Below are 22,929 nucleotides of genomic sequence, written 5' to 3'. Positions count from 1 at the left end.
AAGATAAACCCCCTTCCACGATCCACAAATATCATGAAACATGCCTCTCAATCGCAACTCTCGCTGTCCTCGTCTGTCTCTGCATGCTCACTGGTCTCGTCATCCTCCTCGTCGACCTCATCCCCAGTCTTGCACCCCCGATGCCTAGATCGTCTCCAGCCGCCATCGCAGCCACGATCTAGATCATCTCCCATCTCCACACATCTTTTGCATGGCTTTCTTGAAGTAGAGGGAGGGTGGAAACAGACAATCTCATGACCTTCATCGTCCCTGGCGTCCTTGCAGTTGCTGCACTTACCAGGGCAACGCTTTTCGTGGCCTTTAATCATGCTTTTGATGTATTCTCTCCCACAAAAACGGCACGGAACCATGCATGCTAGTTTGTCTTTAACTTTGCAGGTGGTTTTCTTTGCTAGGCAGTTATTGCAACACCGTTTTCCCTTTTCACGCTTGCAGGGTATGTCATCTGCAACGCACTCTGTGCATCTCTTGCGGCACTGGCGTTTGTGCTGCTGATGAGTGTAATCGCACCAACATATCGGGCACGTCTTTTGCGGTTTCGGGTGGGTGAAGTCTTTGCAAGGCCCCTTTCCGAGACGACTGCACTCTTCGCAAGTCCTGGACAGCCGAGGCCGAACGCAGGGAATCCCTGCCTCAGAACAGACACCGCATTTGCCCTGACAATTTGGCCTGTGAGCTCTCATGTCGCGCACTGGAGCCTTACATTTCTTGCAAGTCCCTCTCTTGTCGTGCGAAAAGTTACCACAATCTTGATCTTCGGCGTTGCAGCCTTTGCATTTGTGGTTTCCTGCAAAGTTTCCTCGCGTGCAAGGCACCTTTCTTGCAATGCAGTTCTGGCATCGACCACGACACTCTCGGACGTGAGAATAGATGTTTTCCACAAACTGCAGGCACATATAACATTGCTCCGACCACTTTGGCTTTGCTCTGTATTCGTGCGATGGGTCTCTGCATTTTCCGGGTGTAGGACAAGTGACGCAAGTCTTCTTTCCCACCGGGCGCACGCAAGGACTATTGGAGTTGACGCACGCGAGGCAGCGCCCAACACACGACGATTCGTGTTCGGCGAGTCTGTGTATGAAAGCCCGGCATCTGCCACAGGTACCTGTATCCACATCATTAAGGCCAAAAGGGTCCCCTTCCTGTGGTTGCATGCCTTCGAAAGAGGATATACCTCTGAGCCTCTCCCAGTTTGGTCCCAGCAGAGCCTTGCGCCTGAACTCAGCATGTTCATCAGACTCATACAACTGGCTGCAGACTTCAGGACCATATAGACCCTTGAGATCGCTGGGAGCGAGCCCTTCTGCCACTATGGAGACCGAGACCCAGTCAATCGCAGCGGTTGCCAAGCAATAACTGGCTTCCTTACAGCTGTAGTACACCAGCGTTTGCAGTTGTGCTACCTGGATTGAAGCGGCAAAGAGGACCGCTAGTTTCAAGTCGTCGGGCTGAGTCAATGGGAAAATCAGGTCGGTTTCGGTAAACGTGGGTACGACGGGTGTGGCCCTGGCCTTCACAGGTGCCTTCGCATAGGCATCCAGAACGCTGTCTTCTTGTGAAGAGAATTCGGCAGTATCGGATTGTGCCCCGTAACTCTGGTCAGATTCCTGCTCAACATCGTTGTAAAGGTCGTCCTTATCGTCGTGACTGCTGCTCTTGGCTCGCAAGTCTATGTCGATATCGGACCCTTCAGAATAGTCAACCCTTCTCCGCTTGAGGCGGCTGCTCCGACAAAGGAAAGGTGGCGAGCGAGAACGAGCGCGGGAACGAGGCTGAGCCTGGGGCCCTTGACCCTCATCGTCTGCTAAATCGCCCTCCCCCATGGACTCGGAACAGCCCACGAAGCCAAGGCGACCACCGTGAAGCTGGCTCCTGGACCCCGTACCAGCAAAACCCCAGAAACCGTCGTTGCGAATGTCTTCTATTGCGGGAAACATCGAGAGAGATTGAATATCTGATGGGTCTGTGCCGAGGTGGACAAATCGCCCGAGTTGAGCAAGCAGCGTGAGCCCAAGGCGCTGCTGATCCAAGAACCAGCTGAACACCTTAGGCTCAAAGCCGGACACCCGGAGACGCATGATACAGAATATGGTATCAATGAGTTGTACCAGCCATGCCGGCACGTTTCTTATCACGTCGGATGGTCCGAGGATCGTCAAGCTCCGCGCATGAGAATGGGCACTATATCTCACGAGGAAGTTGATCCTGTCGTTGAATGGTGAAACGATGAACGTTTCCCGTCTTTTCCCAGGTGATGGATCTTGGAAGTAATTCATGATGTCTTCCAATATCTCCAGTTTGGAAACATCACACTCTGCTTCGAAGTATGACGTAATAAGGTCTCTTGGAACAATAGACTCATGGGAAGGGTCTATGAAGATACCATCGCGGGAGGGGGGCGTTTTTGGACATCTGTCAGAGAGAGGAAAGAGTGTCTAAGTTATTTTATTACCCTCAACACTCTGCTGCATAAGGCTGACATGATATTATCAGCCGAAAATAACCAGGACAGCTTTTTCTGTCCACTAACCGATGTCCAAAAACACCCCTCTCCCGCGATGGTAGTCTCAGCTGTTTTGCAGAACGCATCCACAGGGAAGCTGCTACCAGGCATGACGGAGAGAAGATCATCACTAGTCGATTCGGGAATAATGTCCTCATGGTAGAGAGACGCTGCCTCTTCGTTGCTTGCCAACGATTCCGAGGGCGGATTCCCGGCCATTGGTACGCCCTCGTCCTTGTCAAGAGAATCCGCAAAAGGGTGGTGAAATACAAAGGCAAGTATGAGTTTGATCCGAAGAGGACGTAAGAATAGTAAGTGAAATCAAATGGAATGAAATAACAGGAGTAATGAATGGATATGGATATCACAGATGTCCTAGGAGAGACGTTACTGTCCAGCAGTATCCGTCAGTATAGGTAAAAGTGGGCAATTAGTTCAGTTTACAGTCTTGGAGGTAACACGAGGGCCAATTCCTTATGGACAAATATGAGAGCATCGAAGTGCCTGGTCGCTCAGTCTTCTCACCCCCTTACCAGGGGCTACGCAACTAACAAGTCAACCCAAACAACTAATTATGAGAGTATCAAAGAAACTCACCAAGCAAAAGCGCATGTGAATAGAGCCAGTGGCAATACTTAATTTAGATCGTGGGCTTTGCAACGGGATCAAAGCGCGGTAAAGGCACTTCGTCAGTCACATAGCCCTGAGACTGAAGCTTTGGCGATATATTTACGAAGAGAACTTGGTGAGGCGCCAGGGATTAGGAACCATTATTCCATAATTTGTTTCACTGAGACGCCATTCACTGTATTTTCTTCTTTCGTCCAAGCCCGATGTGTCAACTTCCCTGTCTGTTAGCAACGCCACAACCATCAAAATAGCCCATGATAGAGAATGACTGCTCACAATATGGCACCCAACATGGACTGGTAATGGGAAAAGCGGGCACCTTCAGCCCATTTTCACAAATACCGATGTATCTGAGATAAATGCTAAAATGAAGGTGAGAGAAGGCGTGGCGGCTGAGTGACACTTGACAAGCTGATGGTTGACCCGTGTTCAAATTACTCTTCGACGAGGACGAACCACCAATAACAGATTCTCAGGACTGGGAAATTCTATTCTTGTGAGATCCTTCTGTTGGTCAGATAATCTATCTCAGCTTCAAAGCGTCGTGAGAATCGATGGCTTGTTGAAGTGATACATGGATTGACCACATGACCTTGTGTGAAGGCATTGTCTAAGGCTTCTCTGTTTGATCAGACAAGCCACGCTCACTAGTTTGCAACATGTTGTGTTCAATATAGCCATTCAGCTCTATTCAACAGCTCGCTTGTGCATGGTCAAACCTCGCAAAACGCCAATATTGGTCATGCTTTCTATATTAACATCACCGTAAGATAACTGAAGCCTAAACGACAGGGAAGGTCGCTTTAGCTCTGACTCACCGGTCGGTCCTGTTTGCAATTCCTTTATTGTAGCTCTGTTGTAACTTGGTAGGTCTTGTAGATAACTTGACCTATCACTATCTAATGCTGTGCCTTCTGAACTAAGAACGGAATCAAACAGGAACATAGGCTGCATAAGGAAGGGTGGCAGGTGGAGGACAAGAAAACTTTAGGACTTTTATCCTAAATTATCCTAAGTGATGAAAAGACTTAGGCAATTTAGTCTAAGCTTAGAAGACTCTTTACTAAATTCATTTTGGCATCCTCTCTGTTGCTTACCCCCGAAGGGGTAATAGTCACAAGCATCAAAAGTACAGCTACATAAAATGCCACAAAGGATTTCTCATTCAATGAACAAAAGGAGCCATATTAATATTGCCAGGTACTGCCAGGTACTGCCAGGTACTGCCAGGTACTGCCAGGTACTGCCAGGTACTGCCAACTGTTTACTCCTTGGCTTTCAGCTATCATTCCTAAAAATTCTCATCATGTATTATTCTCTTTTTCCCAGGCCATATTGCTTCCATCAATTCCCTACCACTTATTTCCACTAACCTCTGCACGAAACACGACGTCCATATCTAATCACCACTCTTGTGTATAACGCCATATATTGTGCTGTTGAAGAAACACTCTTGCGTTGCTTTAGCTGTACAGCCCCCGGCCTTACTCATCTCTTCATCTAATCCCTTGTTACCATCTACTACCCACTTCTCCATTTTGGTCAGGCTTTCGAGGCCAGGAACGACGAGCTTTCCCTAGGCGCCCATTTCTGGTAGTCGTGGCAGTCGCGCTCCCTACATACACGTATGTATTGGTTTCCATTGGGGCAAGCCCAATATATGTTGTCACGAACCTCTTCGTGCCACAGTCAGTTAGTCCTGAGAGGCCATCAAACTGGTCACAGGTCCATGTTTGTAGTCTAAGAATGCACTGGGCACTGAGAGAGACGACGCTCGGATGAGACAGGAGACTGACGAGCCTTTCTCGGCAGGCATCGCTTGAGTTTGCAAGGCAAAACATCATGAATACTCTCATGAGCATCGGGCACCGATAAAGATCCCTGATGGCGCTTATAAACTGAGAAAATCTGTCGACTATTTCTCGTAGCCTTTTTCGAAAAGTTTTAATGGCCTTTTGGATCTCTGGCCTCGAATTTGCAATTTGAACTGCGAAGTTTGGTTAGCCGATCTATACATATTGAAGTCAATATTATATGGCCTACCCGAAACGAGATTTCCCGGTAACCCAGACGTTATGTCCTTTTCATCTTCCTCCGTCAATGTAAGAGTTTTTCTCTCATGTGAAGATAGGGCTACTGATGCGATGGACTCTATGTCCTCAGTCGAGTTGAGGTCAATGTCTTTGAAAATCGAAAAGAAAAACATGCTCAAAGTCCGAGGGGCCGTCTGAGCCAATTTCGTTAAGTTACGCTTCGGTAATGGCATTCTCAGAGAGAAAATCTGCATCTGCCCCGGTGTACTCCGAGAAACAGTACACGCGGATACGAGCAGCAGTATCAAGTTGCAAGGGACCGTACGGGCAGCAACACTTTTCTAGTGGACCTTGTCGACCAGGCCGATTGCTCCTGACTTAGTGGTTTAGTTAACTGTAGGCCAAAGTCCTTGGGAAGAAGTATCTCGGCTACTGGTATGTGGTAAAAGAGCTCAGCATTATGACTTGACAGAGTGTGCTGGACCCTTTGAATCAATGCTCCTACCCAGGGTGTCGGAGAGCGCAAAGGACTGTCCTGTAAGTAGAACTGAACCCGAGATTTCTTTCCTCCGATCGTAGCGATGGCTAGCCATGGTGGGCAGTCAGGGCTTGGATCCGTAAAATACAGAATGATCGTTTTGCGATCATTTGGCTTAAAGTATTCTGCGATTTGTCGTAGGGCAGTTTGAGTATCGGGTCCTGTCAGGTATGTCTTGATGGCATCGTGAGGGAGAAACGACTCAAATACGGTATCGGTCTGCTGGAGATCTCTGCCTGCGACCTTGAGTAGAACTTCGGTAGTGATTTCGCTACCGGCATAATGGATGTGAGGGTATGCTTCGCCCGAGAATCCCATTCATCGAGATAAACATCTTTGGCTTCGGAAATTTCCCGTAGACGCGTATCTAAGTCTTCTGGATCGACCATATTGGCAGTATAGAAATATAATAGACTTAGTAGTAATACAAAGAAGAAGAGATAAGAAGTAAAAGAAAAGAGAAAAAGAAAGAAAGAAAAAGATAAAAGAAAAAGACTATCTATATAAAGAGGAGGAATATAAGTAGATATTTTAAGAATCTACAAAATGATATAACTGCTCGGCAGTGCCGTCAGTTGAGTTAAGAACTAATCCCTCTAACTAGCTCATAAAACAGCGCCATAATCACTAGAGTAATACCATCTAAGGTGCCTCTTATATATCGTTTCATATTTTCATATATGCATCTTGCCAGGAGGTGCCCGTTAAACACCAGTTCTGTTTGTCCAAGTCACGAGCCGTAGCGGTTTGTCAAGCTAATACGGTGTCTAATGACAACGCATCAGCTCTATGTACTTTACCTTGCCGTGATACGTTAAAATTATTAAGTTGCTCTTATTTGTCTTGAAGCAGACCGGATAGGTACCTTACCATAGCAGACAAGCGAGTCACAGTACAGTATGTAGCCGCCCATTCGCGGTCTTCCGCGAAACCGCTGGGCTTCATGTTGCAGTTGTATATGGAAGCATACTTCTTTGAAACTCCAGTATTGTTACATGTATGTTCCGCGTTGGACCAGCAAATAAGAATAACTCATTTGCTGTTATTATGTCATGTGTTGTCTAAGGGTAACCGCAGCATAGCAAGCAATAGCAAGGGAGATAATGGTAACTGAAAATAGTCGATTTAACACCCATTCTTTACAGCATGCTTCCTTCATTCGGCAAAATATGCAGCAGAAAGAGAGAGAATTAGCATCCAGATTTCCTCGAAGTTGTAGCAGCCTGATTACTGTCAAGCAGGCATGGCCTTATAGACTCTGCCGTTATAGTCACTCATATAACTATCAACTTCTTCCAGTATCTCCTATCCCAGCCATTACAGTAACTCGGGTTTGAATGTTGTTTTCCTCCTTGATACGATCTTATTCGCCCTATTGAGAAGCTAAGCTAACTCATGAAGAAGCACCCTGCTCTGACAGAGTACGAAGAGCCCGAGCTTGGCGAGTACAAACTCTAAGCCGTCATTATGTTTGACCCAAACGACATGGAATCCAGTTTTAGAGATATCAATAATGCGAGGAACCGGTACCTCAACAAAGTAGATCCAGATCAATCCAACAACATTTATGTCATGTATGGGAACCAGGTCAGTACGGATGTTCCTCTAGTCACAACCAGCGAGTTTCAGAATAGAGCCACAAAATCAGAGTTGCGGTTGCCACACAATATGGTTGCATCGTGCGAGCGTGCCCAGTTCGAAGCTGATTTCCGGAGAATTGCATCGTGGTTTAAGCCAGACGGCCATGAGACGCTCACAATCCATATCACAGGTCCGCTTTAAGACGCCCAAACTGGCTTGCCATAACGTCAATACTAGGAACCAGATGTGCGGTAAGCACTTGGGATGAATTGTATGTAGAGCCTATCAAAACTGTGCGAAGAGAGCAGTTCAGAGCCGCTGTCTTTCTCCGTTAGTGTAGGGTGAGGTTGGGAATCTTATTTCTAAGGTTAACCTAGAATTTGGGGCCATTGTGAGGAGGGTTTGATGAATTTAGACTAGATTTAGGCCAGCTTTGAAGACTTTAGGATAAAATTATATGCATTTAGACTAGATTTAGGCCAGCTTTTGGAAACTTTAGGATGAAATCTAACCTGAGCTTCTGTTGACTACCATCCAAGTCACCCTGCAAGATTTACCTAAGCCTAGTGATTATATCCTTTAACCGCGTGCGAGCATACAAACATACGTATTTCGGTGGCTCTGAAGACAAACAACTCCGATAAGTGTGATAAACACCGTGTACTCTGGCCTGGCAACAACCATGGTCCAGAAATGCGATCACAATACGACAGCCCTCTTTCCCTTGGACAAAGACAAGCCGAAGCCAAACCTCCAAGAATTGGAGGGACGAAGACACAAGACGCCAACCGTGAGAAAAACATTATTGTACAGAGTAGTTAGTTACTTTGATACGGTACTTTTCTGGCACCTGTGTCATCGGCTACTAGACGAAGTTGGTCGTGGCGAAGTAGATTGGCTGAGGTTGAATGTTCCTACTAGCTTAGGAAACGCCTTGGCAAAAGCATCACCCAACTTCCAATTATCCAGGTTCCGTAGGTGGCGCTCAAATACGGGATTGATCATGAGCTCATCACTGTCTGGGTCCTGAAGTAACGTGTCGGTCTCCTCGTATGGCCAAGACAACGAGAGAGTTGTGGTAAATGGTACAAAGAAATTATCAAAGGGGTGAAGAAGCGGGTTGTGATCGCGAACAAGATAATCTCGCATCTTAGGGAAGGGAATGTGGTCAAGCCAGGCAGCATGTGGGATGGTGAGTTGGGAAGGACATGGCGCCATCCATTTGGGGAGCCGGTCGTAGTTCTCCTGAGTAGGCTCTATTTGCCAGCGCATTACAAGAAACATAATGTAAAGCACGGCTACACGCTCAGGGAGAGTCGAAATGTCGGGGAAAGTGGCGAGGATATCGGTGAATACCTTGGAGAGAGGGTGGCTGTATGCACTGTTGGCAGGGTTGAGGAGAGACGAGACAGATGGATAACGAGGGCCAACAACATCTTGAGCAGGCAGTCCATCCGCAGCACGTTGACGACGCTCGCTGAGGAAGTCGAGTAGTAAAGAGTCAAGGGGACAGGTCGGTGGGCAATTCTTGATAGGGGTTGCAGGATCGGTAATGCTGGGTTCACTGCGAGGGACAGGTCCACCAGCTGCACTCATGGCAGGGCTATAGGCAGGGCTGTGTGAGCTTTCGGGTGTATGTGCAGCCGATAGTGTGTGATGTGAGGGGGGCTGATGCTGGCCTTGCTGTTGCTCCTGTGAAGGCTGGCCTGGCTTTCCTTGAGAGCCCCAGCTTGCCGACCGACTATGCAACGCACGCTCTTGATTGACGCCTGTCCAGTCGTGCTTCATAGGCATATGGCGGAACTGGGGCGTGTCTTGGGCGCCGTTGACACCATTCTGAATCCGGTTCACCCGCTGAGATGGTTCGAGTAGGAATTCGAGTCCAAGACGTTCAGGGCCCATATCGAGTCCATGTTGGAGATTTCGGCGCTGTTGAGTCAATTGGCTGGCAGCTTGTGCTTCGGCAGTATTTGGTGGCCCGGCGGATGGGTGAGGAGAGTGGTGATGTTGAGGAGGCGCATGGTGTCCCTGGTGATGCCAGTGACCTTGACTTGATGCAGGGTCATGGCTTGGAGGAGATGAAACACTGCCGGGTGTTGAAGCAGCGTTTGCATTGTTGTGGTGATTGTGGTGGACGGCCAGAGTAACAGAATGCTGTACGGGGGGCGCGTACGTCTGAGCTGGTGATACGTATGCTTGTTCAATGCCAGCTATACGCTGTGTTAATCCTGAATACATGGAGAAAAGAAACGAGATGCTTGCCTTGACCAATAATGGGCTGGAGCATGGCAACTATGCCAGCTAAACGACGCTTGATGTCGGCATTCTCTTGTTCAACGGCTTCTTTGGCACGAAGAACACTCTGCAGTTCTTGGTAGGGTTGCTGGTTGGTAAGTTCTTGGATCTGGCGCTGAAGATCTTCGATTTGATTCTTGGTCCGCTCACGAATGGCCCGTTGAGCCTCACGGTCTGCAACGGTGTTAGTAGTGTTACATATATCTTATCACATACGATGAGACCAGTGGGGTGAGTCTCAAGACAGGAAGGGGATAGACATGAAAAGATCAGCAGGAACAAAGACGGCCATTATTCGTCAACAGCCTAGTGACTGAACCGTGATAAGGTGGTTGATATGTCATATCACCAGAGAGGAAAGAAAAAACTGTACTCACCATTCGCTCTCTTCTTAGCAAGTTGCTCAGGCGTCAAATTGGCGACACCTCGACTCCCAGGGCCAGCCTTCTTCCTCCTTTTTGCGCCATCATCACCACCAGCGGGTGAACTTGGGTTGACCGCGTCAGCATCGCGTTTGAGAGAAGCTGAATCATCGTCCGGGCCAGGGCCGAAGCCAGCGGGACTCTGGACGGTGCCTGGGGTGTCAGGACCGGAGGCCATCGGGGCGGAAGCGGGAAGAAGCCCCCGTCTCGGAGTGGGTTTGTCCTCGGCAGTTGAAGCGGAACAAGACCGAGGCGAGAGGGAAAAGAGGCTGACTGAGGCGGAACGGAGGTTTGTGTCTGAGAGTGTGGGGGTAGACGAACGAGGATGAGTTGATGTGTATCCACTCAATCGACGAGCGAGCCAACCTTACCTCAACGAGGTTCCTTGCCTTTCAGACAACCTACTCAAGAGCGAAACCTCTTCCGGCCTGGCAAGAAGGGCTCTGCCTCGTCTCGCGTCTTATCGCTCCTGTCTGCTTCACTCACTCGCTCGCTCGACTCAACGAGTCAGGACGAAGCAATGCAATGCAATGTACGACACGACACGACCCAGCAAGGGGAGTCTTAGGGGGGAATAGCCCGGTAATGAAGATGAAGATATCCAATCCCTTCTCACCTGTGGGGTCACTTCCCCTACTCGATACGTCTCTGTAGCGAGAGAGAGGGAAAAAAGGGAAAAGGTCGAGAACCAGGCCAGGGCCTAGAACGAATCGTCGGTTGCACAGCGCAAGCAAAGCGAATCAATCGATTAACGATCGACCGGGTCCGTGGAAACAATTGTAACTGGAAAGAGACAGGCACAGCTTCTGGAGGGGGACTGTTGACTCATAAAGCCCGCCAGCTCCAGGTTGAGAACGAGTCATGGACCTCACAAAATTGGATTCGAGTGGTGAACCATGAACGCACAGACCACAAGCCACCGTCGAATCAGGTGACTCGGTGATTTAACGAAAACTCCCCCCAACAAGGTACGATCTGGGAATAATAAGACCGAGTATGACCGCGAGAAAAAGTGCACTAACATGCAGCATTTCCAAAGGAGACGTTGGTTGTTTTTATTATGATGTAAGTGTACCTAATCCAATATTTTCAGCCGTTATCTGTGTTTGTAAATATTTCATGCCTCCTTAACAATTCAATCTCGACCTCATCTCAGTTGACTACTCTGTGATACTAAGTTTCGACTGTATAAGTAATATTAAAAAAAAAACGTTCATGAGACTTGGACTTATTGTCAAGGGAGCTTCTTATTTCACATCACCATTCTAAAGATCTTGCATCCTGACAAAAATATGCATCGATATTGTGATGGTACAATTACTATCAAACCGCCAACGAAACGAGATGATCCTCTCTCCAAGTCTCTTACATCAATACCATCCTATCCCACAAAATCTCTACTAGCCCGTGCCTTGCCCTTTTGTGTATGTCTCGTCTTCAAGCTCATTAGGCATCCTACTATAGCCATACAACCAATTTCCTGTATTCAACAAACCCAATCCGTGGTATTCCCAAGTTCAACGTCTACTCCGCCGATGCTCTCGCAAGAGCCTCGTGCAGATGAGGTGGGAATCTGTAGCGCAACTGACTGGTATACGTCGTCAAATCCAGCGTCATCTGCTTCAGCTGATCTACCATCAATCGTCGTGTGCCTTCATTGCCGCTGAACTGGCCGCTTGTGAGTTGCTCTCGCTGGCGAACGCAGCAAATAATGGTCCACATCAACAGGTTAGGCACATTAATAGATACGGGCTGTGAGAGTCCAGAAAACTTTGAGGCATATGCTCGAATGGTGCTGCCATCGCCTGCTGCATCCAGAGGGAGAATTTCGAGGCTTCGGATTCTCTGTGCACATTCGTTAGCAAATTCCATTACACGAGAATTTTGTCAACTTACGTCGAGGCACTGAGCCCACTGTCCGGATTCCACCAATCCCTTGATGCTGCTCATCTCCAGTAGCACCCGGCAAGCGACCTTGTTCTGGTCCTGGATCCTCCTATAGAACATGGCGTCTCGCTCGTACATGCTCATCATGGTCTTGGCCAACTCGACAGGATCATCAATGGCTGCCAGGCTGAGACTGCTGCCGGCGTCCGCCTCTTGCTCACCAGCCCGGGGTTTGACAGGCATGAGACGCATAGGGTCCTCACCAATCTCGAGAGACACAGCCTCGCTCAGTGCGCGACTGACAATGGCAACGACGGTATCATATTCACCAGCCAGATGGTACAGCAACACAGAATCTGTGGTACGGCCGTTCTCATCCGCAAAACTGGCGGCCTGAAGCGTGACAGTGTTGACAAAGTCGTCCTCAGCATCAAGCCCAATGAGAGGACCGCGTTCCTCGATAATGCCACGAATTCGTCGACCATCTGGTCGGATATCACCAATCAGCTTGCTGAACTCGCGTGTCTCGAGAACCAGCTCTCGGAGAGCCTCGTGGCAGAGGTTGCCGTGTCGCTGGCCTGCTTCACCGCCAAGATCTTGGTTCAAGCAGATGAGGATCAGGTAGTCCACAGCAGACACGACGTCTGCGGCTCTAAAGTCACGAGTGTAGTACCCGATCATGCGACCAAAGTTGATCTGTGGTAGGTTCTTGGTGCTGTAGCTTCGCAGGTCGTTGGATGGTGACATAGCGTCGCTTGGTCGGAGCAGACCGTAGAACTCGAGCGCGAGTCCAAAATGCACAGCATCGACGTACGAGAAGGGATACAGGTAGGCGATGGCATCCTCAAACATACCTGAGAGAATCTGCAGGTAGAAGAACATGCCAAAGCTGCCGTTGCTGTCCTCTGAGTTGGCCTTGGGGAAGTGCTTCAGACCGATTTCTCGGATGCTAGACTGCAACTCAGCCAGGCCATATGACTCGCCAGCCATCTCGATCGTCTTATCGCCCTCTCTCGCCAGGTTGAACTGAAGCCAAATCCAATCATTGATATCTGTATTAAGTCCTTCCAGGTTGCGGTTACCGAGCTCGATACGTCCGATAACCTTATAACAAGCCATGCGGAAAGGGTCAATCGAATTTTCAGGGGCGTTGCGCGAGCGCTGAATGTACTCGTTTGTGCAACGATCCAGAAGCTTCCTGTTTGTGATACGGCGATCCTCACTGGCAGCGTAGTTGTTTAAGTACGTTGCAAAGGTTCTATCAATGCCTCGGAACTGATTGGTGTTGTCATTAACATACTTAGCCGCTTCGCTCACATGTCCTGAGCGGAGCAGATAAAACACAATAGCCCAGACATATTCGCCCTGAACCTGCTGAAGCTCAGTATTGTCAGGAACCAGGTCCTTTCGTGCGGACCGTAGTCGGATGTACGCCTTGACCTTGCTGACAATATCGGGGAGACCTCCAAGCTTCGCCTCGTGAGGATGCTTAGCAATAAGCGACTCAACTTCTCGTAAGAACTGCTTCTCAAGGAAGACGTTTGCGCCGCTGAGGATACGCTTTCGCATCTCAACAGCCTTGGCCGAGTTGGGGTTATCGTTGAGATACATATCTGCAAATTCGCGCTCCCTGGCCGTGGCATTGTTAAGTGTCGTCTCGGCATCAGGGTTCTCGCCTACAATCTCCATGACTGCAAGGTACGCCTCAACAAGATGTGGCGCATGTGGTTCGTGTGACTTTTTCTCAACAGCCGCGAGCTCAGAGAGGATGGGATAAGGTCGCTTTAGAAGACGAGCTGTGTTGAGGTTGCGAATTTTCTCTGAGAGACGTCCTTGCCTCTCGCGAAGCACTCTATCGTCAGAGGAAATACGACCATCCAGGCCACCAGACTCAGAGGAGCGGTCGACATCTGAGAAATCAGTCGCATGCGCTCCAATTCGGCTAGGGGTTCCGATGACAGATTTCTGGAGTGTCGACCTGCCAAGAACGCTGGCTTTGCCACTCTTTGCCGCTGGGGCCTGGCTCTTGCGCCGAGATCGACCGAAAGCGCTCTGAGATTCACGACCAGAGGTAGCAACATCCTCACGAGGCGAGATTCCAAAGTGCTGATAAATGCGCTTTCGTTGGGCCTCCCATTCCATCGTAACATTGTCTTCGAGGAAGTTATCAAAGTCGCGAACCGATCGATCGATCCCATCGGCAATCATGCTGAGAGTCGTCTTGGTCTGGAGGTTCGAGAGGTATGTTTCAACATCGAGTTCGCTCGGGGCGTATCCATGGGTCGTTCGCTCAGTGCGACCAGCCTGGACATCAAGGAGGCCAAGGTCCTTAGCAGCAACACCAGGATCAACACCAGAGGCTGCAAGAAGATAGTGAGCTTTTCCACCAAGAGGTTTATCGCTAGGCTTTGATTGGAGCTTCTTCAATCGATGCCGTAAATCGCCCAAACCAAGCTCGAGACTCGGGAGGTCCTCCATGTTGGCTTTACCATCAGCTTTCTGGCTTTTGGCAAAGAGACTGTCGAAATAGGCACCCGCTGGTTGCGATGACGATTGTCCATTGGGGGCCTGACTAGCAAAAAGACTACCCCCCAGGGTGCTTCCGCCGAGGGTGCTTGCACCAAGCATCGAAGGCGCGTTCTGCTGGGGTTGCGGCTGCTGCTGCTGCTGCGGTTGACCGAACAATGAGGGTTTCGCAGCTGCCGCGGGTTGCGCTAGGGAAGAACCAAACAGCGATGGCTTCTGTTGTTGCTGCTGAGCGCCAAACAGACCGCCTGTAGTTCCACTCTGCTGAGTCTGCGCAGGTTGTTGTCCAAACAGTCCAGTGCCAGTTCCAGCGCCGGTGGTTGTGCTGGCCGGCTGTGTCGTTGACTGACCGAAGAGACCACCGCCTGTGTTACCGGTCTGCTGCTGTTGTTGCGGCTGTCCGAAGAGGCCAGTACCCGTGGTAGCTGGTTTGTTTGCGCCCAGTCCTCCAAACAAGCCTCCTCCCGTGGTTCCGCTCTGTTGTTGTTGTTGGTTCTGGGCATTTTGACCAAACAGACCACCGCCTGTTGCTCCGCTCTGCTGATTCTGTGTTGTAGACTGTCCAAACAGCCCGCCTGTTGTGCCACCCGTGTTGGCTCCTCCAAACAGTGAACTGCCACCAGTGTTGGTGGACTGTCCGAAGAGTGACATGGTGCCTCGTTATCGATTACCGTCGGGGAAAAATTGCGATCGTGTCTCCTCGGGTGGTATACGAAGCGATGAAGTGCTGGTGACAGACTAAATGTCTGAATACGTGGTTGAGAGAATATGAAAAAGCCTGGTCAATAAACAGAGAAAGGCGGCGCGTTTGGATCTAGAAATTTAGGAGTGGGCCAAGGCTAGGATGAGATCCTTGGAGGTGAAGCTTTGTCCAATCAGAGAGAGTGTTTGCTCCTAGGCAACGCTAGGCAAACTGCAGAGTCAATGCTTAGAGCTCCAGCTTTCAGCCAGTAAATGTCAAAGCTGGAAATGGATTGTGATACACCAACATAAGACATTGTAATTAACAAAGAAAGAAGTTGATTATTCTATTTCATTCACCCTTTTAGAGATACGCCTTTGTATCTGCGCACGCATGATCATTAATTACTGGTCTTTATACCAAATTCCAACGCCAATTGCCCAAATCCAGCGCTCATCAACTTCATATCATCATCTAATACACAAGCTCAACCCCTAAGCACCATTGGGAGCACCATTGACACGTGCCTTCTTGGAAGCCACTTTGTCAATCTTGCTGCGGTATTCCTGCTGTGTCTTGCACATGTCCAGGAAGATTTCATACTTGGCATCAAGAAGAGCCTTCTCATCCTCGTTGGTGCTGGGATCGACCAGCCGACCTCGCTTGCTCATGCGATCCATGATGCTCCAGAGAGACTCAGGCTCGCTGCCCTCCTTGGCATGACTTGCTGCCTTGGCACCGAGCATGGCAGCACCGTGAACGACGGCAGCATTGACGTAACGGGGGATAAGGACAGGCATGCCGCAGGCGGTTGCTAGAAGGTTCATGAGAACGGGGTTCTGGCATTGAGAACCAGACATGAAGATGGAGGAGATTTCATGGCCAGCATTGTTCATCTGCTCGACAATTTGGCGTGTCTGTAATGCGATGAATTCCATGGTGGCGTAGTACCAAAGGGCCATGTTGTCGGTGCTCTTGTCGCTGTCGAGTCCGATCATGCTGCCCTTCATGTTGGGATCAGCGATTGGTGAGCGGTTACCCCAGAGGTCACCATAGAAGAAGTGGTGACGTCCAAGGTATGAAACAGAGGGAGCATTATGCTTCTCAACCATCAGCTCAAGGTGAGTGTTGAGGAAGTCATAGATGTGCTTGTCTTCAGCCTTGGCAAGGGCGCATGTCTCATTGTAAGCAGGGTGGATGTCAAGCATATGCCGCAGAAGCTCCCCAGTCGCGGACTGACCACCTTCAGCCATCCAAAACTCGGGCAAGAGGACATCACGGTAAGGACCCCAGACACCAGGTACAAAGACAGGCTCCTTGGACAGAGCCAAGTGGCACGTGGAAGTTCCCGCAACAGCAGCCAAACGAGTGAAGGCTTGGGCAAGGTCATTGTGAGGTACAGCAGCGTTGAGTTCGTCGTCCCCAAGATCGACCTTGGCGCCCACAGTTCCGATCCAACCTGCATATGCGTCAATGACACCGCTGCCCACAGGGATGCCCATGGGAAGACCGAGTTGGTTCGCGGCTAGTCGACTTAAGGTGCCTACAGGCTCGCCAGCGCTGACATAGGTTCCGTTCTGCGAATTTTATGGTTAGCTTCTGGTGTATGAAAGGTTTGGAGCAGAGAAAGCAAGGTGAGAAATTATGAAAAAGGCTCACCACCCCGTTGACACCACCCATCTGCTTGAAGTCGTCCTTGGTAAGATCTTCAAGACCAATCTCATGGTAGAAGTCTTCTTGCCAACCCTTGACGCTACCATCAACACCCACTGGGACGAAGCCCTGCTTGCAAACGACACTGCAGTAGCTACGGGTCTCGTTACCAGTAGCCAAGTGTGTGAGAGCATCGGCAAGATCGTAGAATTTGGCACGGGCGAACAGCTCAGGCGGCATGTGGTTCTTGAGCCAGAGCACCTTTGGCATCTCCATCTCGATGCTCATTTTCCCACCAACATATTTGAGAAGCTTGTGCTTAGTGTTGTTGATCTTCTCGGTTTCTTCGACAGGTCTGTGATCGAGCCACAGGATGACGTTGCGGTCATTGCCATCATTTGTGAAATCTGGGCCGGTGACGGGGAGCGGCTCGTCGGTGTCGTGGGTGAAGACGGCAAGAGAGCAAGTGGCATCAAAGCCAATGCCCTTGATGCTCGAAGGGTTGACTGTGGACTCGCTGACGACGCGGCGGACACATTCGCAGATGCATTGCCAGATGTCTGTGGTTGATTGTTCCTAGAGGAGTCAGATTATGATGGGTATTGGGGTTGCGAGTGCAGCTTACGTAGTAGCCAGTCTCAGGCTGCCATAGCTTGATGTTCTCAGAGGCCAGAGCCTTGATATCACCAGTTTCGTCAATGATGCAAGCACGAGCAGAGCCAGTGCCGACATCGACACCGATGTAGTGATCCTACACAGGACAAGTCAGTCATGACACAATGTTAACCTTTCACAACCGCCACCAACGGTTGAAGGATGTATCTCGATGAGCGCATACCAAAACTTGAGGAGGTCTATCCATTGCGAAGAAGGAAAGTTAGCAACTGTGCCTGAACTGTGAAAGAATGGCGAGATGAAGAGAAACCTACTCCATGACTTTGATGGGCTTATGGTTGTTATACATAGTCTTATTTCTGAATCAGAGTGAGACAACGTTTATTTGTCCGGTGAATAAGCTCCAAGGCTTGGGTTGGGCAAAACAAAATTCCCAAACGGGGAAGACGATGAGTGAGCGAGAGAGGGGAAGAAAGGTTCGAGGAGGTGTGAAGCAGAAGCAGAAGGCCGAGAAAGGAGGCGTCGTCTGAGGCGGAGTTGTCACCCCGCGAAAAGCAACAAAAAGTCTGGAACTTTGAGTATGTACAGTAAGGTAGCTGAGGGTGTGTAGCCAGTGATGGATCACTGAGTCTTAGCTCGAGATGGACTGGACTGGATCGTACTGTATTCGTCTGTAATGCTTTGTAACTCAATTCATAAACATGAATAAACAGATGACGTTGCTCTGTGAGGGCTTGGATAGAGAAGAGACCTCACTCATATATATCTATGATCTGAACAATTGAATTGATCATCGGACGATGTGGAGCATCCTCCCAAAATAAGCTCGTGGAACACTTTTTATTATAGACTCTCTCTTCTCTCGGCATCTCGCGATTCACCACCAAGAAAAAAAAGAGAGAGGCCAGTCATGATGGGGAGAGCTCCATTGTTTGCCCATGATGGATGGGAGCTTTGACATGTTCTGAGCCCGGGGAACCCCCACCAAAGCCCACTATTTTCAGGGCGGGGATGCTCGGGATGCATGAGCCTAGAGTGAAGAGGACGTGGGAGGCAACGCCAGAGGAGAGGGCGTGCTATAGTAATTCAGGTGTGTCTCTTGAGATCCAATACCAAGAGCTCTAGAAGCTGAGAATCGCTGCAGGTTCTCCCAAAGGCGGAGAAGCTCTGCAGCCGAGAGTCGTGCTGAATGTCAATGCTACTATTCAGTGGCGTCCTCAACAGCAGCACCACTCTCAGAGACTCTCTCTCTAGACTCTTTTTCTTCTTCTGAACTGTTCAAAATGTTGCTGCCTGAGTTTAGGTGGGGTTTCCAAGCCACCCAGAACGGTCCATCAGTCCATCTCCAGGCTAGCGATAGATTTCATGATCTGCCATTACCATTATGAGAACTCATGATGAACAATAACAGCATCAAATACACGGTGTGTACATAAAATACAACTTGGCAGGAGAAACAAAAAGCAAAGAAGACTATTCCCTGCTTCGTTGATAACCAATCATGAGACCGATTTCTAAGAATCCATTGACTTGCGAATCGCATATCACAGACATCGGCATTCCCCATATCCATCGAGGTCTAAACCACATGGAAATTTGTTGACGACGATGCCCAACTCAACAAGATATCGCCCCTTAAACGACTCCATAGCCTAACTCAACCTAATCGTTGGCACCAAACTCTAGATATAGCAGTACTTTGAGACCCAGTAGAGTACCTCAGGTCCCAGGAGCTGTCTAAGCGACTCTCACGATGCGATCAACGCATCTCCACCACAACTAACCAAAAACACACCGCCCACTTGGTCTGTCTCTCTGATAAATCATCCGTAGTAAGATGATATGATGTGGCATGAAATTCCATCCTCTTCTCTCGGCCGAAGCGGGCGGGGTGGAAAACACGAGAAACAACAAGACAAGAGGAAAAACTCATAGTGTCCGATGACCTCCAAATGATCCTGGGACAGGGATCATCTGGCCTCCACTGTATCCGGCAATTCCTATCACCCATCCCGAGGGGTCGGTTTAGCGCACTTATAGCGTTACAGCACCTTACAGCGGGATGCTGAAACTGTTCCAGCCATCAGGTCCGGAATTCCAGATCCGGCTCATCCGTGATGCATGGAGCAATTGGCCAATGGGATCTGATGATCTTCGCTCACCGAGATCTTGTGACCTGCTTGGCTGTGTCTTGTGCGGTGAGTATCACCTCGCACCTGGTCACCTTGAATAGAATGGGATAGGCCAAGACGGGTTACACGATGGTCAACGAAATGCAATCATGCTATGCTATGCTATCTTTCCTTCTCCCAATGCTATTATCTTACAATCCATGAGCTGACGAGCCTTCAACTAATCATGCATATGCAGTCAAGATTATCACATGAGGCAATCTCCTCAGCTTTGAAGGAACTTTTCCCTCAACCATCACGTCAGATCAACCCTCAACATCTATTACCGGGAACACACCGCTCGCATCCAACTCCCCCTTCTTGAGTTTTTGCTGCCTCTCTCCCTGGTCTTTCTTCCGAAAACACAAACTCCCCTGACCATGCCTAAATCACTCCTGGCAGTCCATATCACAACCCATTGCTAGGCGTGGGACCAAATACCTATACATAATTCATAAATTCGTCACTCATTATTAGGATACTCCTGGCCTTCTACCAAGATCACCACAGTCAGCGTTGCCGCGTACGCTTCACGAATGGCACATGCCACACTAGATCCTCGTTAGCAACAGTATGCACCTCTATCACGTCGTATCAGACTTACCATGTTCTCCGAATATCGGCCACCACGGCACTGAGACCCCAGTGAGAACACCATGCTCGTGCCAAGACCTCGTTATCGCGGACTCCGAACGCTTCCACCACAAGGACCTTTTCATCGTCGTTCTCGTCTTCTTCCTCAAGTGCACCAGTCTGCATGAAACCGTTTAATGGCGCGTGATTGTGGTTGAAGCTCTGACTGAACATATCTCGGTAGGGGCCTCGCATCATGCCTGGTCCTGGGCTTGATCGCACACTATGCAATTGCGGTCCCCCATACAAACCTCCCCAGTCTCGCACTCCGACGATAGAATCTACACGGATTGACGTGTAGACGTAGTCAAAGAAGAGCGGGTGTGGCCCATCAGAGCAAGGCCACGCGGCCACGAATGAGACATCGTACATGAGTTTCAATGGCCATGACACGCCATCAATGGCAAACTGCACGGTTGCGTCAAACAGTCGCGAAAGCCCTGCCGCAGTAGGGGCGTCCCCAGGTCCATCTGCTGGCTTGAGACTTAACAGCTCTATCCGTACCGTGTCAATAGCATCTTCAGGACCGCCTTTCGGGCGCACTGGCTGATAATCCTCTACTGGGTATGCATCTGCAGCAGGGCCAAGCGGGTCAGAACGCTCTGCCATCGATTCGACATCCTGGGGGCTCATCCGCTGTATTGGTTTTCGACTTCGAATTCGTGCAATCTGGGTTGTGTCAAGATCCTTGGTAGGGCGCGCTGGGCCGATCCAACCAGCAACTGCATGGCATGTAGGTGCTAAAACTTTACCCACAATCGAAGTGGCCGACCAATATGTGTAGCTGTTCTTGTACTGAAATCCGCAGTGAGGATGCATGTGTGAAAGAAGAGCGAGGTTATCCGTTGCACTGTCCGGATCAAGATCAAGAAGAGTATTCATTATTAAAAATGGGAAAGTTTGCTATCCGCAGTCAGCCTCTCCTCATGGGCAGCAAGAATCATTTGGCGATCAGTAGGCAGGAAGACTTACACCAGGCAACACAAGGCCACTGAAAAAGGCAAACGCATCAGAGCTGACCTCATCCAGAGCCAATTCCGAATCCTTCTGTTTCATATTATCAAGGGTATCGGCTAGGTTGGGCCATCTCATCATCTGCGCAAAGCGTCTCAACATCCTGATTTGGCGCTTCTTTAACTTATACCGGAGAAGAACTGGTCTTGTTAGCAGCAAGCTCTCGTCGACATCGATCTTGTTCTCACTCACTCTCTTCAGGTGTCTTGCCAACATCATCAACACGGACAAAATCCTGCCAACGACGAGCCAGGGCCAGATTCCACTGTATTGATGGGGGTATTTGTGATGTCAGCTTCTCCTTTGCCCAATCACTATGTTGGTCTGACTGAATGCGCAACTCAAGCTCTAGACTTAGCAGGAGTTGGTGAAAGAATTTGTGAAACTGCTCCTCATTCCCGGGACTTCTGTCGAAGATAAATCGTGTAGCAACTTGATTCCGGGGGTTACTAAAGTCGATCCAGTCAGGGCGAGACAGGACCATGATAAGATCCGTAATCTGCTTGTCGAGGGTTTTGTGGGGGTTGAGAAACTTCTCGGGGTCCCTCAAAATACGCTTATAAAGAACGCGATAAAGCAAAGACTCGTCGTCGTCCTCAATACCATGCCGTAATTCTTGCAGTCGATCGAATATGCTTTCAAGACTCATGGTGCGAGGCATGACTCCCGCATCTCGGAGAGCAATTGTAGGTGGAAGAACACTGGACATTGAGGCCCATTCGTTTAATGTGATGGTTCCAGGTAGGTGACCAAAGAAGAAGGCGAAACTCGGTTGCTCGAGGGTCTCCCATGGTCGGTCTGCGTAACCATGGCCTATCATGCGTAACGTCATGAGCTGAGTCATGGAGTCGTGAAGATTAGAAACATCGGTAGTGTCAGAAGACTTGCCATCACCTCGATTTCCACTCGATGTTGTATAAAGAGCGTAGAATTCTTCAGGTTGATGCGGTATAGGTCTTTTGTGGCCTTTGTGCGAGGGAGCACCTCGAGCAACTAGCTCAAGGGCATGCTGATGAGGTAGTTCATCGTTCATCGAAATGCCGTAAGGTGGCCAGGCTGATTGAGGGTCTCGAGCGCGAACCGGACGTCCATTCGACGGTCTGGATCCGTTCGATGCGCGGGACTTGTTAAGAAAGCCGGACGACTTGGACCGTATTGGGGAAGACCGGGGTTCGGGTTCGGGTTCAGGTTGTCCTCTTTTCGGTCTGCGGCGCATGTTGGACTCGTCTTCGGCAGTCGGAGGACGCTGACTATCGTAGGTAAGATCGGGAGCTGAACCAATACTTTGGCGAAATGGCGCATGGTCTACGTCGCCATTACTAGCACGACGAGGACGGTGGTACTCTCTAGGCTCAAGGTCTTTTGGCTGTAAGCGACAGTATTAGCGATATGCTCAAGATTGTGCCTCGGCGAGATCGGAGCTTTAGCTATAGCTCCATACGTGTTACAGCTCGAGCTCGAGCTCGGGAACCGAGGCTTCCGACGTGAAGACCTCCAAATCGAGCTCCAAAGACAAGTATCGACGCCACTATTGTCGCTGTCGCTGTTACGTACCGGAGGTTTCGTCGAATGTCTTCTGGAGCTGGCCCTTCGGAGCATACTCCAGAGACCCTTCTTTTCGCCCTGATCCGTCATGATGTCATCAGGCGCAGCGCGACTCCAGTGCGACAATCGATATCAAAGATGAAGTTGAGAAATTCAGAAGAGGCGCATAAAATCGACGGT

At 49.6% G+C, this 22,929-nt stretch overlaps 5 protein-coding genes across 5 annotated transcripts; all 5 read right to left on the bottom strand.

Moving 5' to 3' along the window:
• Positions 1 to 47: 47 nt before the first annotated feature.
• On the bottom strand, positions 48 to 2,743 carry FMAN_00482 (uncharacterized protein; the record flags this gene model as incomplete). Its single annotated transcript, XM_041822338.1, has 2 exons — positions 48 to 2,456; positions 2,552 to 2,743. The coding sequence occupies 2 exons, from the start codon at positions 2,741 to 2,743 to the stop codon at positions 48 to 50; spliced, it is 2,601 nt and encodes an 866-aa protein (XP_041688028.1).
• Positions 2,744 to 8,161: 5,418 nt separating this feature from the next.
• On the bottom strand, positions 8,162 to 10,201 carry FMAN_00481 (uncharacterized protein; the record flags this gene model as incomplete). Its single annotated transcript, XM_041822337.1, has 3 exons — positions 8,162 to 9,516; positions 9,575 to 9,775; positions 9,979 to 10,201. The coding sequence occupies 3 exons, from the start codon at positions 10,199 to 10,201 to the stop codon at positions 8,162 to 8,164; spliced, it is 1,779 nt and encodes a 592-aa protein (XP_041688027.1).
• A 1,346-nt stretch (positions 10,202 to 11,547) lies between these two features.
• On the bottom strand, positions 11,548 to 15,087 carry FMAN_00480 (uncharacterized protein; the record flags this gene model as incomplete). Its single annotated transcript, XM_041822336.1, has 2 exons — positions 11,548 to 11,868; positions 11,920 to 15,087. The coding sequence occupies 2 exons, from the start codon at positions 15,085 to 15,087 to the stop codon at positions 11,548 to 11,550; spliced, it is 3,489 nt and encodes a 1,162-aa protein (XP_041688026.1).
• Positions 15,088 to 15,612: 525 nt separating this feature from the next.
• On the bottom strand, positions 15,613 to 17,633 carry FMAN_16206 (uncharacterized protein; the record flags this gene model as incomplete). The annotated part of the gene is made up of 4 exons (XM_041822335.1): positions 15,613 to 16,695; positions 16,778 to 17,347; positions 17,397 to 17,522; positions 17,610 to 17,633. 4 exons carry the CDS (start codon positions 17,631 to 17,633, stop codon positions 15,613 to 15,615), a joined length of 1,803 nt encoding a protein of 600 aa, XP_041688025.1.
• A 2,387-nt stretch (positions 17,634 to 20,020) lies between these two features.
• On the bottom strand, positions 20,021 to 22,839 carry FMAN_00478 (uncharacterized protein; the record flags this gene model as incomplete). The annotated part of the gene is made up of 5 exons (XM_041822333.1): positions 20,021 to 20,108; positions 20,162 to 21,093; positions 21,163 to 21,344; positions 21,397 to 22,570; positions 22,759 to 22,839. 5 exons carry the CDS (start codon positions 22,837 to 22,839, stop codon positions 20,021 to 20,023), a joined length of 2,457 nt encoding a protein of 818 aa, XP_041688024.1.
• Between the last annotated feature and the right edge of the window lie 90 nt (positions 22,840 to 22,929).

The sequence above is a fragment of the Fusarium mangiferae genome (genome assembly GCF_900044065.1).
Source record: "Fusarium mangiferae strain MRC7560 genome assembly, contig: FMAN_scaffold013, whole genome shotgun sequence".
Lineage (NCBI taxonomy): Eukaryota > Fungi > Ascomycota > Sordariomycetes > Hypocreales > Nectriaceae > Fusarium > Fusarium mangiferae.
The sequence above is the reverse complement of the archived record's forward strand: the minus strand, read 5'-3'. Positions and strand labels throughout refer to the sequence as shown.